The sequence below is a fragment of the Hibiscus syriacus genome, unplaced genomic scaffold (genome assembly GCF_006381635.1).
Source record: "Hibiscus syriacus cultivar Baekdansim isolate YM2019G1 unplaced genomic scaffold, ASM638163v2 tig00110201_pilon, whole genome shotgun sequence".
In the NCBI taxonomy this organism is placed as follows: Eukaryota; Viridiplantae; Streptophyta; class Magnoliopsida; order Malvales; family Malvaceae; genus Hibiscus; species Hibiscus syriacus.
In genome coordinates this window covers 1342685-1361424 of record NW_024062624.1, presented here as the reverse complement: position 1 = coordinate 1361424, position 18740 = coordinate 1342685, and the positions used below count along the sequence as shown (strand labels likewise).

General features: G+C 37.9%; 1 protein-coding gene across 1 annotated transcript; it reads left to right on the top strand.

Moving 5' to 3' along the window:
• Positions 1–1319: 1319 nt before the first annotated feature.
• On the top strand, positions 1320–2642 carry LOC120218780 (stress-response A/B barrel domain-containing protein UP3-like). The gene is made up of 2 exons (XM_039215669.1): positions 1320–1388; positions 1761–2642. Exon 2 carries the CDS (start codon positions 1926–1928, stop codon positions 2556–2558), a length of 633 nt encoding a protein of 210 aa, XP_039071600.1. The 5' UTR covers positions 1320–1388; positions 1761–1925; the 3' UTR covers positions 2559–2642.
• Positions 2643–18740: the final 16098 nt, after the last annotated feature.

Genomic DNA, 18740 nt, shown 5'->3' with positions numbered 1-18740 from the left:
GGCCCTCAGGCAGCTAATAGCTGAGCATTCCGATGACCATCTTTTTGTGTGGTGATTTAGAACTCCTTTTAGTTACTAATTACTGCCTAATAACATTAGCTAAAAAGTGATTATAAGAAAAAATATTAATTATATGTAATGAATACACATATCGGCAGCAAATTGTTTCAGTTTCAGTCCACGCTATTAAAGTAATAAACCATCCATTGGCCATTACTCTTATTGTTAATTTTGTTAATATATTTATTTTTTAAATACAACACATGTCCTTACACTAAATTTACTAGTATTTTTTATTTTATTTTTTGGAATACAGTTCAATTACTGTAGAAAGTAAATATATGAACACATGGATCTTGACAAAAAAATGAAAATGAAAATAATAATAATAAGTGATACAGTAAAATAAATTGGAGAAATTGTATTATTGTTGAGGTTAATGTAGAGGACCGGGGGAATGAATGAATAGTACTGGAAGAACAAGCATGCATTTGAATGCCAGTGGATTCCCACGTTGGGGAATCATTCATTGCTGAGAGAGAGAAAATTTAAAAAAGAAGGTGAAGTGACGTAAGAGAGCAAGTGGGTGACGATGAGCCCCGGCCCAGATGGGAGCAGTATCTGCAGATGCTTCATGACCTGAAGCCGTCCTACTTGTAGCACATTTATATTATCTCACTCCATAAAATAACACAAATGTATCTATATAATCTTAAAGAAAAAAAATCATAGAAAAAAATTTTGTGGACGAAAAATTATAAAAAAAAAAATCAGTCGTTTATTTTCAGAAGTAAAAAACAAGCTGCTTTGGAGTTTAGAATTTGGTTGGGGCGACGACATTGATTTCTGACAAACTCTTAGAACCACTTACTAATAAAAAGGAGACAACGAGAAGTGGACTTAGTCAATCCAAACATGGTCCATATAAATTTGGGGTCCCACCAGACCAAATCTAAAAGGAAACTCATGTTGTACGTATCTTGTGTTCATAGGCCATTTTAACACTACAATCTCTAATCGGTTTCTATTGATAATCTCTAATCACTAATCTGTAGCGAAAGCGTGATTATATTTCGACGGCAAAGATTTTGCTGCCATATATATATAAACTCTAAACAAAAAAATTACCTGACTTATGTGATGTATCTCTCGATTTAAGAATCAGTAGAGCTATTGGCGGAGCAGAGGCTCATCGACAATGGTCGATTGTCTAAAAAAAGTAAGGCCTGGCCTGCTTACCTAAGCCCGTCCTAACTGAGTAATGTGCCGGCCCACTTAATGTGTTACTGCGCACGTTGCCCTTCAGCTACTTTGGTCAACGAAATAAACACCTCCCACGGCTCCAATTCCATCGCAAAGTTTGGTAAAACTGCAATAATTTATCTCCGGTTCGTCAGTGTTAGTCGACTAGTTTAGTTCTTTTCTATTCTCAAACTGTATATCTGTTTATTATTTTATGCTTTCTGATCGGTATATGCTTCAGCTTCTTAAGTTAGTTCTGTAATTAGTTTTATCTTTGTTTACATGGATGAATAAGACTCATTTGGATTATTTTGGTTGCATCGATTGGGATTTGATTATTAGTTTCTGCTTTTTACGCATTTCCAAACACTGGGTTTGTGTTTTGGTGATTGTATTTTTAGATTCCAACAATTTTAAAAGGGTTTGTTTGAATGTGGAGTTGTTGAAATTGTGCTTGATTGTAGGTTTTGAGCTATATTTTTATGGAAATTCATCCCAATATGATCTCAATTTTGCAGGTTCGTTGATGTTTTATTAGCTTTTGTCCAACTACTAGTTGATTTTAGTGCTGTGTTTGGAAGCTCTCTCTCTTTTCCTCTCCATCTTCCCTCACTTTCCCTTCTTTCAAACACCTTACAAGGCCCGTCACTTTATCTACCAAAACCTAGGAATCCTATATCACCATGTCCATAGTTGAGCATGTGGTTCTTTTCAAGGTCAAAGATGACACAGACCAGGGAAAGGTCAACGTGATGCTTAACAACCTCAATGGCTTGGTCTGCCTTGATCCCGTCCTGCACCTCACTGCCGGTCCTGTCATTCGCATAAAATCTCCGGTCTCCAATTTCACCCACATGCTCCATGGCCGATACAAATCCAAAGAGGATTTGAACGCATACGGCGTACATCCTGATCACCAGCGTGTAGTCAAGGAAAATGTCGTTCCTATTTGTGATGATATTATGGCTGTTGATTGGGTAGCTGATAATGATCCCACCCCCCTGTCCCCGCCCCCCGGTTCTGCCATCAAAGTAACCTTGTTGAAACTCAAAGAGAAGGTTCAGAATGAAGTGCGAGGTGAGATTGTAGGGGAAATCAAAGGGATATCTGGTGTTCAACAGATAACTTGCGGGGAGAATTTCTCAGCAAGAGCTAAGGGCTTTTCACTTGCCTCGCTCGCTGTTTTTGCTGGAGTTGAAGAAATGGAGGCAGCAGTGGGAAGGGAAGAGTACGCCAACCTACAGAAGCAAAATATCAGGGACAATTTAGATGGTGTCGTTGTTGTCGATTATGTGGTGCCAACATCGTCACCATAGATTAACCACAGAGAGAATCGTGTTACTTGAAACAATATGCAAGCATTGAATAATAATTATGAGACGAATCAAGCTTTGAGATTATATGCATGCTAATGCTTGTGTTTTTTTCCTTAAATATGGACAAGTACGTTTGATGGAGGATTGAAATCTACAACATGTGTTGAAAGTCATGCCATTTCGGTGCAATTAATGCATCGAATGGCAAATGTCAAAAAGGTGATTTTGTGTTGAAAATTAGCAATGGTAGAAATGTAATTTTAGTCATTTTAATTTAGGGTATTTACAAATTAGTCCTTAAGTTTGAACTATAAATACCCTAACTCATTTAACTTCAAAAACATCCTAAATCATTCTAGTTTTCTTCCAATACAATAGAGAATTTAGAGAGTTTCTTGAGAGTTGTTTTATCTTTTTTATCAAGAGAGAATTATCATTGTTTTCTCCTTGGTCGATCGAGAGAAGTTGTAATTCATATTTTCTCATAGTGAAATTCTTTTACCGTTGCCTGTGGTTTTTACCCTATATTATTTAGGGGTTTTCCACGTAAATTTTGTGTCTCTTTTATCTTCATTTTTATTTTCTCAAATTATCAGTTGCGATTTTGCTCTATCCGATAGCCGTCTTCCGCAACAATTGATATCCGAGCCAAATTAGAGTGTGTAATATTTGCTTATTGTCTTTGGGTTGCCACCAAAAGGTGAATCCTCCAACATAAGAAAGTAAGAAGATATTACTCATTATTTGAAGGTTCCAGAGAAGTATTCACGATAGTGAAATAGTGTGAGCTATATGTAATAGAAGTTATGGCAACGAAATTTGATATTGAAAAATTCAATGGGAGAAATTTCTCATTGTGGAAATTGAAGATGAAGGCTGTCATGAGGAAAGACGGTTGTCTAGCAGGTATCAGTGAAAGGCCAGATTTCACAGATGACAACAAATGGATTGAAATGGACGGGAATGCTATGACAAACTTTCATCTAGCATTAGCAGATGAAGTATTGTCAAGCATCGAGGAGAAGAATACAACTAAGGAGATATGAGATCATCTCACCAAACTGTATGAGGCCACATCGATGTACAATAAAATTTTCCTTAAGAGAAAATTTTACACTCTTTGTATACCAGAATCTACTTCAGTGACAGAACACTTAAATACACAGAACACTTTATTTTCTCAGCTTACATCCTTAAGCTGTAAAATAGGAGAATAAGAACGTGTTGAACTTCTACTTCAAAGTCTACCAGATTCGTATGATCAACTCATCATCAACTTGAGATACAATAATGTCATCAGTCTAGTCTTCGATGACGTTGCAGCTGCTATTCTACAAGAAGAAAATCGGCGCAAGAACAAGGAAGACAGAAAAGTAAATCTGCAACAAGCAGAAGCGTTGACAACGACGAGAGGGAGATCAACAGAACGTGGCTAAAGCAGCAGTCAAAAACATGGTAGATCGAAGTCGAGGAGCAAGAAGAATTTAAAGTGTTACAATTGTGGAAAGAAGGGTCACTTGAAGAAGGATTGTTGGAGTCTAAATAAAAACTCCAATCCACAAGGCAATACCGCAAACACTTCAGATGATGGAGATGCTCTATGCTGTGAAGTATCAACCACCGTGGAAGGCAGAAAAAGATTTGCAGATATATGACTCATTGATTCGGAAGCAACATATCACATAACCTCAAGAAGAGAATGGTTCCATCATTATGAATATGTCTCAGGAGGATCTGTGTATAGCTGCAATGATCATGCCTTAGATATCGTTGGCGTGGGAACCATCAAATTGAAGATGTATGATGGAACAATTAAAGTTGTTCGAGATGTGCGGCACATGAAAGGCCTGAAGAAAAATTTATTATCATACGGATTGTTGGATAATAATGCAAGCAAGATTGAAACACAAAAATGAATCATGAAGGTGTTCTGTGGAGCGCTTGTGGTGTTGAAAGGCGAAAAGATAGCAGCAAACTTGTACATGTTGAAGGGAGAAACTTTGCTAGAAGCAGAAGCCTCTGTTGCCTCATGTAGTTTAAATTCTACAATGTTATGGCATCAGAAACTGGGACACATGTCATAACAAGGAATGAAAGTCCTTGTGGAGCAAAAGCTACTTCCAGGCTTAACAAAGGTATCACTTACTTTGTGTGAGCTTTGCATAACAAGTAAGCAACACCAGTTGAAATTTAACACATCAAATTCTAGAGGCAAAAGTGTTCTAGAATTGGTTCACTCTGACGTATGGCAAACACCAGTTATATCCCTAGGTGGAGAAAAATATTTTGTCTCATTTATTGATGACAACTCCAGGAGATGTTGGGTGTACCCTATTAAGAAGAAGTCAGATGTGTTTTCCAATTTCAAAAACTTCAAAGTGCGGGTGGAACTTGATTATGGAAATAAGATCAAGTGTTTCAGAACAGATAATGGAGGAGAATACACAAGCGAAGAATTTGATGACTTTTGCAGGAAAGAATGCATCAAAAGACAGTTCACATTGGCGAACACTCCTCAATAAAATAGAGTGGCAGAGCGGATGAACAAAACCTTGTTAGGAAAAACAAGAGCAATGTTGAGGGATGCAGGCTTAGAAAAATCATTCTGGGCAGAAGCAGTCAATACCGCCTGTTATTTGGTGAATCGAGCTCCATCAACTGCAATAGAGCTGAAGACACCAATGGAGATGTGGACTAGTAAACCAACTGATTATTCAAACCTCTATGTATTTGGAAGTATTGTGTACGTAATGTACAACTCCCAAGAAATTTCAAAGTTGGATCCAAAATCCAGGAAATGCAAATTCTTGGGGTATACTGATGGAGTAAAGGGGTATCGCTTGTGAGATCCCACAACCCGCAAAGTGATCATTAGCAGAGATGTTATCTTTGTAGAATATAAACTACAAAGAAAAGAAGACGATGATAGCACTGAAAAGTCAGAGACTACACATATATATGTGGAAAAGGAGTTTGAAAAAAGAGATTCTTCTGAAGTAGAACCAACACATGATGAACAAGAACCAGAGAGTTCTGAAGCTCCAATAACTCGTCAACCAGATCGTGTGAGAAGACGTCCCAATTGACACTCAGATTATGTTATAGAAGGTAATATTGCATACTGCCTTTTAATAGAGAACGTTAAGCCATCAACATACCATAAGGCAATAAACAGCTCAGATGCTTCACCGTGGATGATGACGATGCAAGAAGAAATTGAAGCCCTTCATATAAATAATACATGGGACCTTGTGCCACTACCACAAGGAAGGAAGCCAATTGGTAACAAATGGGTCTTCAAAATCAAGCGAAATGGTGACGATCAAGTGGAGAGGTATCGTGAAAGAAAGGATATGCTAAAAAAGAAGGTATTGATTTCAATGAAATATTTTCTCCTGTGGTTCGACTAACAACAGTTCTAGTAGTTTTGGCAATATGTGCTACATTAAACTTACATCTAGAGCAGTTAGATGTTAAAACAACTTTTCTTCATGGAAATCTTGAAGAAGAGATTTACATGCTCCAGCCTGAAGGTTTTAAAGAAAAAGAAAAGAAGAACTTGGTTTGCAGGTTGAACAAATCTCTGTACGGTTTAAAGCAGGCGCCGAGGTGTTGGTATAAGAGATTTGATTCCTTCATTATGTGCCTTTGATACAACAGACTTAATGCAGACCCTTGTGCTTATTTCAAGAGGTCTGGTGATAACGATTTTGTTATATTGTTGTTTGTCCGCGTGTGTGAGTATTATAAAATATACGCAAATAATGTGCAAGTATACACAATCGTTCAAGTAATATAATGATGAGTGAGTATCGTCTCCACAGGGATTGAGTGAAATTACAAAAGTCTAACCAAAGCTAAGCACTAATCTATCTATGTATAGTTAGTCTTTATATATATAAATGTCACGATAAATGAAAATGTGTATACTGATGGATGCAGATGAATGGTTTGATGGTGTAGCAGATGGAAATGCAGTGGCAAGATAAGATGTTTAGTGTTGAAAATGGTGCAATGTCGAGGTAATAGAAGATGGTAAATAAAAAGTAAATAAAATAAAAAGAAGATAATCCTCACGTGACAAGCTTCTAATGGAATGAATGATAGGGATTGATTTAAGGATGCTAAACATATTCCTCAGGCATATTCAAGCTATCTAATCTTTACTTGCTCGACAGGGATTTCCTAAAATGTTCTCAAAAGAACCTAACAGAATAGGATGCCAAGGCATCTTATCTCACTCAACGATGTTGGCCAGCCTATCCTATTGATAAAGACACACTTTTTAGTCGTTGAAATCCTATCCTAGTCTATTCCGAGATCTAAGGGATTAGGTTATAATATCCCTAGGACGGTTCAAAGCCCCTTGAAAATACTCTAACCCATTGCTTATGAGGATCTTGTCTTGTGGTTCTCTCGAATACTTACAAGTATTTTTAGCTTAGGTTTCTCCCGAATACCTAAACTTCATCTAAGAAATGGATATTTCCACGCCTCTTACAAGCCTAGATGGTGAATCATTCATAAGCAAAGCAAATAAAGAACCAAAATAAACTTAAACATACCATTAAAATAAAGTCTAAATATCCATTAAACCAACCACCACCAAATAAGTTAGTTCATGGTGGGGTTCGAAATATCCAAACTCAAAGTCATGCAAAAATTTGTTCCAACAACCCACAAATAAGTAGAAAAATAGTAGCAAAAAGGGAAGTGAGAAGTAGCCTTCGACGCGCCACCGAAGGTCTTCTCGGCCACCACAAATCACCTTAGCTCGCTAGCTCCTCTCGACACTTAGCTCGCCACTCCTTGGAGCTTAATCAATGGAGGAAAACCCAAGGAAGAAGAAAAGGAATAAAAATAAAAATGGAATTTTTCTGCTCTATGTGTGTGCCTCCTCTTCACGTGTTCCTCTTCCTCTCTCCCATGAGGTGTAATATATAATAAAAATATATAGGGGTAATGATGAGGTTGTTGGGTGCAAAATACCCCTCATACCCCTAGAATCACATGTAGTGCGTGAATCTTATCATCCAGGTGGCAGTGGTCCCATAGCAGCTCTGGCAGGCGGTTACAACAATCATTTCACGTGCAGAGCCAGCTTTCCTCGTACAGCTGTATCTTTTTGTCATTTTCTGCACCAGAAATGCCAAGGCATTTCAATCTGCTTCAGCAACGTGTGATGCCACGACATTACTTCCCATCTAGTCCTTTTTGCTTGCTATTCCCTGCACACCACAGACAAGCTGCACATTTCCTTCAAACAACATCATTAAGAAATAAAATAACATTACCACCACAAATGCAACGATATGCAACTACATGATCCTAAAATGCCTAAAATGAGCTTTTAAACAAACAATAACTTAAGTGAAAAAGGCCTTCAAAGTAGCCTTTTTAGGAAGTTGACACACCCCCAAACTTAGCGCGTGGCTGAAGACGCTCTCTGTTGACCGAGTATCTACTTGTTTGGCGCCCACTCCACTCAGTGTTTTCGAAGCATAAGTCCTCAAGGATTTCATCGTAGGTGGTGCTATCGGCTTCATCCTCGAACTGGGCATGTCGGTCCACCACATCCTGCAAATGATAATATAGATTAATCGCAGTGGGTGTAAAACGAATTTGTTTACCTCACAAAAAAATGGCATGTTGGTTTGGCTTGGAAATATTTGCATAAAATTCCTTAACCAACGAGGCATTCACTGAACCCGGATGGCGTGCGAACTTCTTCCACTTGAGTGGCGTAACAATGTCCATTACGTCGGGTCCCAAGCCACTATCGGTCTCCTCAGTAAAAATAAAACCCAACTCGAAGAAGAGTTTACGATTTGAAGTTTTAGAACCGAGCCTTGGCCTTGTCATCCTTAAACTGTTGCCAAGCGGAAGCATCAGTTGGAGCCGGTCTTGAACGCACCATTTTCAATGTTGTTAAAGTAAGAAAAATGGAAAAGGAAGTATCTTTCAAAAGCTTTGTGAAGTTTCGGCTATAGAGAGAAGAATGAAGAATATGAAGAATATGAGAGATAAAAAGTAAAAGTTAAAAATGAAATAGAAAAGTTAAGGAAGAAAGAGAAAAGAAAAAGTTAAAAGTTTAAGAGGGAAAATGGGTGATAGGACGGTTAAGAGAGAAATTAGTGGGTGAAGGGTTATGTGTCTATGAGGAAGGAAAATCTGCCAAAACAATTATGATGATGAGACAAAATTGTGGACAGAGAAAAGAAATGTCAGAAATAAAATAAATTAAAAAGAAACAAAATCAAAGAATATCTCTCCCATTAATGCGCTGTCATTTTCTCCATTTGGGTAACCGCTCCCTGCACGGTTTGCAGCAATGTGGTCCCTACAAATCAGATCAAAAATTAATTACAAAATAAAATAAAATAAAAATAAAGAAAAGCCTAAATTTTAAATTTTATTTATGCACAGACACAAATTCAATGCCGTGGCATCGAATTTTTGTTCTCCTCTTAGCACGCTTCAGCATCATGCAGACGTAACACTTCCTTGTTGTGCGGTGGTGGAACTCTATTGTAGGCTTTCAGACGCTGGCCATTGACCTTGAAGATCGTCCCATTGTCCATTCTCTTGATGTCAACAGCTCCATGAGAGTAGACATAATGCACCTCAAATGGTCCTGACCATCGAGATTTGAGATTCCCAGGAAAGAGTTTGAGTCTGGAGTTGTAAAGCAAGACCTGTTATCCCATATGAAAATGATGTGGCATCAGTTTCTAGTCATGCCATTTCTTGGTTTTCTCCTTGTAGATCCGAGCATTCTCATATGCTTGTGCTCTAAACTCTTCCATTTCATTAAGTTCCAGTAATCTTTGTTCCCCAACTAGTTGAGCATCAAAATTCAATCGCTTGATGGCACAATATACCTTATGCTCGAGTTCAACCAGGAGATGACAAGCTTTACCATACACTAAATTGAATGGTGACATTCCCAAGGGAGTTTTGAACGTTGTTCTGTACGCCCAAAGTGCTTCATCTAACTTTGGCGACCAATCCTTTCACCTTGGGTTCACCACTTTCTCTAGTTGGCAATCTTGTATCGAACTTCATATCTCTTCAATGCCTTGGCAATCAACTTGTTATCAAAGTGGGTTCCTTCATCACTAATAATAGCACGAGGTACTCCAAACTGAGTGAAGATATACTTGTGCAAAAACTTGAGTACAGTCTTGGAGTCATTCCTTGATGTCGCTATTGCTTCCACCCACTTTGACACATAATCCACAGCAAGCGAGATATATAATTTTCTTTCAGAAGACGGGAATGGTCCCATGAAATCGATGCCCCACACATCAAACAACTCTATCTCCAAGATATTTTGCAGCGGCATTTCATGACGTCTGGAGATGTTTCCAGTTCGTTGGCATCGATCACAAGCCTTGTAAAATGCTTGGGCATCTTTAAACAGAGTTGGCCAGTAAAAGCCTGATTGCAGAACCTTAGCAGCAGTCCTTGCTCCACCAAAATGACCTCCACTTGGGGCCGAATGACAATGGTACAAAATATCAAGTTGTTCCTCTTCGGGTACACATCATCTAATGAGCTGATCGGCACAATGCTTGAACAAATATGGCTCATCCCAAAAATAATCCCTTGCATCGTGCTTGAATTTCTTTTTAGCCTGACTATCTAAATCAAAAGACAGAATTCCACTAACAAGAAAATTAACCAGGTCAGCGTACCACAGGATTGTCGTGGCATATAAAATTTTCTTATCAGGAAATTCCTCTTGGATATCTACAGTGTCATGGCGTTCAGAATTGTTCTCTAGCCTAGATAAGTGATCAACAACTTCATTTTCAGTTCTTTTTCTATCTACCACCTCTAAGTCGAATTCTTGCAAAAGTAAGATCCACCTAATAAGTCTAGGCTTGGCATCCTTTTTGTTCACTAAGTATTTTATAGTCGAATGATCTGTGTGAACAATGACTTTAGTGTATATTAGGTAAGGTCTAAATTTATCAAAAGCAAATACCACAACAAGTAATTCTTTCTCAGTGGTGGTATAGTTCAATCGTGCTTTATTTAAAGTGTGGCTAGAATAATAAATAACATGAAAGATTTTACCTCGGCGTTGCCCCAAAATAGCTCCTACGACATAATCGCTTGCATCACACATCAGCTCAAATGGTGATGTCTAATCGAGAGGAACTACAATGGGTGCTGAGATCAGTTGTCTTTTCAGCTCAGTAAATGCGCCAAGGCATAACTTGTCAAACACAAAGGGTTGGTTTTGCTGAAACAATGTGCACAAGGGCTTAGAAATCTTGGAGAAGTCTTTGATAAACCTTCTATAGAATCCAGCATGTCCAAGAAAACTTCTTATCCCCTTGATCAAAGTTGGTGGTAGCAACTTTGCAATCATTTCAATCTTTGCCTTGTCCACCTCGATACCCTTGTGTGGAATTTTGTGGCCTAATGTAATGCCTCCAGTCACCATGAAGTGACATTTCTCCCAATTTAAGACCAACTCAGCCTCTTCGCATCTTTTGAGAACTTTTGCTATATTGTCGAGGCATCGTTCAAAATCGTCCCCACAAACAGAAAAGTCATCCATGAAGATCTCCAGAAAATCCTCAACCATGTCTGAAAATATAGCTTGCATACAACGCTGAAATGTTGCCGGGGCATTACAGAGTCCAAAAGGTATCCTCCTAAAAGAAAAAGTGCCACAGGGACAAGTGAATGTAGTCTTTTCTTGGTCCTCTGGTGCGATGGTAATTTGATTGTATCCCGAGTACCCATCCAAAAAGCAATAGAATGCTTTGTCGGCCAATCGATCCAACATTTGGTCGATGAAAGGTAGAGGAAAATGGTCATTCTTCGTAGATTTATTGAGCTTTCTATAGTCCATGCATATCCTCCATCCGGTAACAGTGCGAGTGGGTAATAACTCATTATCCTCATTAGTAACCACAGTCGTGCCTCCTTTCTTCGGAACACACTGGACAAGGCTCACCCATGAGCTATTGGAGATAGGGTAAATCACTCCAGTATCAAGCCATTTCAGAATTTCTTTCATTACCACTTGCTTCATAACAGGGTTGAGTCTTCGTTGTGGTTCGATTGAATTATCGTCGCAATCTTCAAGCAGAATCTTGTGTATGCAGATCGTGGGACTAATGCCTTTCAAGTCGGCCATAGTCCAACCAATTACTTTCTTATACTGCATCAAAACACTTAACAAACTTTGCTCTTGATTAGCAGTAAGGTTAGCGGAAATAATCACCGGTAAAGTCCCATTACTACCTAAGTAAACATATTTAAGATACCCTGGCAAATTCTTAAGCTCTAGAGTTGGTGTATGTAATAATGAAGGCTTAGGAGGAATAAATTCATCAAAATTTAGAGGTTCAAAATTCATACCTGATCTAGCTTGTAGTAAGCTAGATTACTCCTCCAAGATTGGAAAGTCGTCGGACTCCATTAAGCTTTCATCATCCACCAAATATTCCTTTTCTCCTAGATGAATAAAATTGTTCTGGTAAATATGTTCAGTTTCTTCTTCAATCATTGAGTTCAATTCAGAAATGCCTTGGCATTCTTCATTGTCATCAACATATTTGAGCTTACGAAACACATTGACAGTCACACACTGATCAGCCACTCTCATGGTGAGTTCACCTTTTTCACAGTCTATCAATATACGTCCAGTGGATAGGAAAGGTCTTCCCAGAATAATCGGTGCCTTGGCATCAACTTCGCAGTCCAAAATTAAGAAGTCGACTGGAAACACAAACTTATCCACCCATACTATGACATCCTCGACTCTCCCTTTAGGTTTCACATGGGATCTGTCGACAAGTTATAAAATAACCGAGGTGGGTCTTGCATCTCCTATGCCAAGCTTTAAGAATATAGATTTCGGTATTAAGTTGACACTTGAACCAAGATCACACAATGCCTTTCCAACGAAATTAGCTCCAATCGAACAAGGAATTATGAAGCTGCCCGGATCATTTCGCTTTGGCGGTAACTTACTCAATGAAGAACAAAATTCTGTTGCTGTGGCAACAGTCTCTACTTTCCTCTTCTTGGTACAGATTTCCTTCAGAAATTTGGCATACATCGGCATCTGTTCAATAGCTTCCAAGAGAGGTACATTGATTTGGAGCTGATCAAGAATGTCCACGAACTTTTTGAGTTGAACTTCATCATTATGCTTCTTCAATCTTTGCGGGAATGGTCGTGGAGGTCTATCTTCCTTGACTGCATTAGTAGGAATTGCTTTCGCCTTGGCATCAGAATCTGGTGCCTTAACAGAATCCTCCACCTTTTCCTTCTCAGTACTGCTATCATCATGCAATTCAGCTTCATATTTTTTTAGTAGTGGGAGTAGATTCATCATGTTGTGCCTCACTAGCTTTGACTTGTTGATTGATTTGTGTTCCACTCCTAAGAGTTAACACATTGCAATGCTCATTTCCATGCCCTTTAGTGACTTCAGTATCACTTGGCAATCGTCCTTGCTGACGCTCTTGCAATGCCGAAGCAATCTGACCAACTTGACCTTCCAAAGCTCTCAAAGACGAGCTATAGCTTTGAAGTAAGGCACCTTGACTATGAAGTAAAGCTCCTTGATTCTTAATTGAAGTAGAATAGTCTTGCAGTATTGTCTTCCTAGTAGATATGAACTCTTGAATTGTAGCTTCCAAGGAACTCAAGCTTGCTGACGTTGAAGCTCCTTTGTTAGTATTATGCCATGGCATAGTATTCTGGTAACCTTGAGACTCATTGTGATTATGCTGCCAAGTAGGCTGATTAGAATTGTGGGCTCCTTGATTTCCCCATGAGAAATTGGGGTGTTGACGCCATCTAACATTATAAGTGTTAGAGTAAGGATTGTTGCTGCCTCGATTGAAATTGCCTATAAAGTTGATGAACTCATGGTTGCTCAAGTATTCGCTCTCATGATGATTGCCTTGGCATAACAGACATGCCAAGCTAGTTGATTTCGCCTTAGTAGAGCGTTGTAAGTTTTTCAGTATATTGGTGATAGTTGAGAGTTGAGCGGACACCGAATCCTTGGTATCCAACTCAAATGCTCCAGATGCTCTCATCCCACTCCCAAGTCTTGAGGAAGGAAACTGATAATCATTGTTAGCAATTCTGTCCAAGATAGAAAACGCCTCAGTAGGTGATTTATCCAGCAATGTCTCATTTACCGAGGCATCAAGTAACATCCTCGTAGGTGCATTAACTCCATTATAGAACATGACTACTTGAGTCAAATCGTGAAAACCATGATTTGAACACTTTCGAAGCAAACTCTTGTAACGATCCCAACACTTATACATGGATTCTTCGTCGCCCTGGCAAAAAGATGATATGTCATTCCTTAGCTGAGTATTCATGTTTGGTGGGTTGTACCTCAATAAGAAACTCTTGCAAAGATCAGTCTATGATTCCATCAAACTGGCTGGTACACCACTCAACCAAGCCCTTGCTCGGTCACGCAATGAATACGGGAACAACTTTAACTTCAGAAAATCCTCATGTACTCCCTCTTGGCGAAAAGAATCACAAACTTCCAGAAAATTTCGAATGTACTGCATGGCATCTTCATTTGGCATACCCCCAAACTGCCCAATAGAATTCAACATGTTGAACATGACTGATTTCAACTCGAAATGTGCAGCTTGAATATCGGGTACCACGATTCCAGGATTCAGATCATCTAGCATCGGATTTAAGTGATCACGAATAACGCTCGGCCTAACAGTAGAATCAACATTGTCTAATGCCGCGTCATTCTGATTTCCGTCATCCTGATCAATGCCTTGGTTTCCAATATGATACATATTTCCTCTAGCGCGTTGAGAACGTCTCCTTTGTCTAAAGAGTCTTTTAATCTCAGGTTCTATTGGTTCCAAAGGCTCTTCAGAATTTCTTCTAGGCATACACTAAATAAACCTAAAAAATAAAATAAAAAATATAAAGTAAACTATACATAAATAAAAATGTAAGACAAAATAAAATGCTTTAGCAAAACTAAATAACTTCAGGCTATCAATCCCCGGCAACGGCGCCAAAAACTTGTGCGCGTGTGTGAGTACTATAAAATATACGCATATAATGTACAATATACACAATCGTTCAAGTAATATAATGATGAGTGAGTATCGTCTCCACATGGATTGGGTGAAATTACAAAAGTCTAACCAAAACTAAGCAATAATGTATCTATGTATAATTAGTCTTTATATATACAAATATCACGGTAAATGAAAGTATGTATGCTGATGGATGCAGATGAATGGTTTGATCGTGTAGCAGATGGAAATGCAGTGGCAAGATAAGATGTTTAGTGTTGAAAATGGTGCAATGTCGAGGTAATGGAATATGGTAAATAAACAGTAAATAAAATGAAAAGAAGATAATCCTCATGTGATAAGCTTCCAATGGAATGAATGATAGGGATTGATTTAAGGATGCTAAACTTATTCCTCAGGCATATTCAAGCTATCTAATCTTTACTTGCTCGACAGGGCTTTCCTAAAATGTTCTCAAAGGAACCTAACAGAATAGGATGCCAATGCATCTGCTCTCACTCAACGATGTTGGTCAGCCTACCCTATTGATAAAGACACATTTTTTAGTCATTGAAATGCTATCCTAATCTCTTCCAAGATCTAAGGGATTAGGTTATAATATCCCTAGGCTGGTTCAAAGCCCCTTGAAAATACTATAACCCATTGCTTATCAGGATCTTGTCTTGCGGTTCTCTCAAATACTTACAAGTATTTTTAGCTTAGGTTTCTCCCGAATACCTAAACTTCATCTAAGAAATTGATATTTTCATGCCTCTTACAAGCCTAGATGGTGAAGCATTCATAAGCAAAGCAAATAAAGAACCAAAATAAACTTAAACATACCATTAAAATAAAGTCTAAATATCCATTAAACCAACCACCACCAAATAAGTTAGTTCATGGTGGGGTTCGAAATATCCAAACACAAAGTCATGCAAATATTCGTTCCAACAACCCACAAATAAGTAGAAAAATAGTAACAAAAAGAGAACTGAGAAGTAGCCTTCGACGCACCACCGGAGGTCTTCTCGACCACCACGAATCACCTTAGCTCGCTAGCTCCTCTCGGCACTTAGCTCGCCACTCCTTGGAGCTTAATCAATGGAGGAAAACCCAAGGAAGAAGAAAAGGAAAAGAAATAAAAATAAAAATGGAATTTTTCTGCTCTATGTGTGTGCCTCTTCTTCACGTGTTCCTCTTCCTCTCCCCCATGAGGTGTAATATATAATAAAAATATCTAGGGGTAATGATGAGGTTGTTGGGTGCAAAATACCCCTCATACCCCTAGAATCACATGTAGTGCGTGAATCTTATCCTCCAGGTGGCAGTGGTCCCATAGTAGCTCTGATGTGCGGTTACAGCAATCATTTCACGTGTAGAGCCAGTTGTCCTTGTACATTTGTATCTTTTTGTCATTTTCTGCGCCAGAAATGACAAGGCATTTCAATCTACTTCTGCAACGTGTGATGCCACGACATTACTTCCCATCTAGTCCTTTTTGCTTGCTATTCCCTGCACACCACAAACAAACTGCACCTTTTCTTCAAGCAGCATCATTAAGAAATAAAATAGCACTACCACCACAAATGCAACTATATTTAACTACATGATCCTAAAATACCTAAAATGAGCTTTTAAACAAACAATAACTTAAGTGAAAAAGGCCTTAAAAGTATCATTTTTAGGAAGTTAACATAGTTGTATGTGGATGGCATGTTGGTTGTAGGACCCAACAAAGATCATATTGAAGAATTGAAGGCACAACTGGCTAGGAAATTTGAAATGAAGAACTTGGGATCAGCAAACAAGATTATAGGGATGCAAATTCACTGGGACAGAAGTAATAGGAAGATTTGGCTTTCACAAAAGAATTACTTGAAGAAGGTCTTGTCACGATTCAACATGCAATATTGTAAGCCAATTTCTACCCTTCTTCCTATTAACTTCAAATTATCCTCCAGTATGAGTCCTAGCAGTGAACATGAGAGGATGGAGATGTCTCGAGTACCGCATGCATCAGCAATGGGAAGTTTAATGTTCGCTATGATATGCACAAGACCAGACATTGCACAAGCAGTGGGAGTGGTTAGTCGGTACATGGCGAATCCAGGCAAAGAGCATTGGAATACAGTAAAGATGATCCTGAGATACATCAAAGAGACCTCAAATATTGCATTATGTTGCAGAGGATCAAACTTACTAATCAATGGGTATGTAGATTCTGACTACGTAGGGGATTTGGATAAAAGCAAATCTACTACAGGATATGTGTTCAAAATTGATGGTGGAGCTGTAAGTTGGGTTTCAAAATTGCAGTCTGTTGTGGCTACATCCACAACAGAGGCAAAATATTGTAACAACTACACAAGCCAGTAAAGAAGCAATTTGGTTGAAGATGCTATTAGAGGAGCTTGGGCACAATCAAGAGTATGTCTCTATATTTTATAACAGTCAAAGCGCCTTGCATTTAGCAAGGAATTCAACATTTCATTCAAGGACAAAACACATACGAGTTCAGTACCATTTCATTCGTGAAAAGGTGGAAGAAATGATGGTAGATATGCAGAAGATTCATACCAAAGACAACATAACAGATTTCATGATGAAGGCGATCAATGCCGATAAATTTACTTGGTGTCGATCATCTTGTGGCATGTTAGAGACGTAAGCAACATGATGGTACAAGGTAGAAAGAATGGTGTGAAGATATGATTGTTCCAATCAAATCTTCAAGTGAGAGATTGTTGAAAGTCATGTCATTTCGGTGCAATTAATGCACCGAATGGAAAATGTCAAAAAGGGTAATTTTGTTTGAAAATTAGCTAAGGTAGAAATGTAATTTTAGTCATTGTAATTTTGGATATTTATAAATTAGTCCTTAAGTTTCAACTATAAATACCCTAGCTCATTTAGCTTCAAAATCATCCCAAAGCATTCTAGCTTTCTTCCAATACTAGAGAGAATTTAGAGAGTTTCTTGAGAGTTGTTTTCTCCTTTTTATCAAGAGATAATTATCGTTGTTTTCTCATTGGTCGATCGAGAGAAGTTGTAATTCCTATTTTCTCATAGTGAAATTCTTCTACCGTTGCCCGTGGTTTTTACCCTATATTATTTAGGGGTTTTCCACGTAATTTTGTGTCTCTTTTATCTTTATTTTTATTTTCTCAAATTATCAGTTGCGATTTTGCTCTATCCAGTAGCCGTCTTCCGCAACATGTTCATCTATCGGATAGTAATTTGGGTTTGAATTGAGTGAGCTTTGGATATTTTTAATAATTTCAACCGAATTCTTTAAACAAATAATTCTTTTAATTTAATTATAAAAAGAAAAAAATTATTTAGGGTATATTATACCAAAGGCATTGAACCATGCTAAAATGATCAGTTTGGTCATTGAGCTTTCAAAACTTACAAAATGATCTTTGAATTTTATTGAACTGTTACAAAATAAACATTAAATTTATCAAACGTTTACAATTATCATAAACATCACATTGACTATTTTATAACAATTCGATAAATTTAATGATTATTTTATAATTTTTATAAGTTAATTGACTAAAATGATCCTTTGAGTATACTTTGGTGATCTTTCTTGTACTTTACCCTATTATTTAATACATTCAAATAATAAAATAAGTTTAATCTAATCCTATTCTAGCTAATCAAATTTGGGATTCAATAATGATCAATGAGCAAAGCTGTTAATCATGTTGGGGTATGGCCTATTTGTGCTTTCAGATTGAACTTGGGATTTCTTTCTTCTAATCTTTGCCTGTAGTAAAATAGTGGGCCTTGGACAACTTGGTCTCCACGCATATAATTTAGAGCTTCTTGTAAATCAAAAGTAGCAGAATTGCTCAAATACTAACACAAATCAATAAAGAATAGAGGAATACAATTTTCTCACCTTCTGCTCCAAGTTAGAAGGTCAAAGACTCGAGATCTCGCAATCAATATATTTAGTGAGAATATAAAAGTCCAAGAAATGAACTTTGAACGGAATTCGAAGTCAAATATATCAGCCAGATAATGCCACGCATAAGCTGTACATATATATTCCTCCAGTTTAGAACATTATACATCAAACAAGATTTCAACAAGTCTCATCGGATAAATATAGAACTTGGCTGAA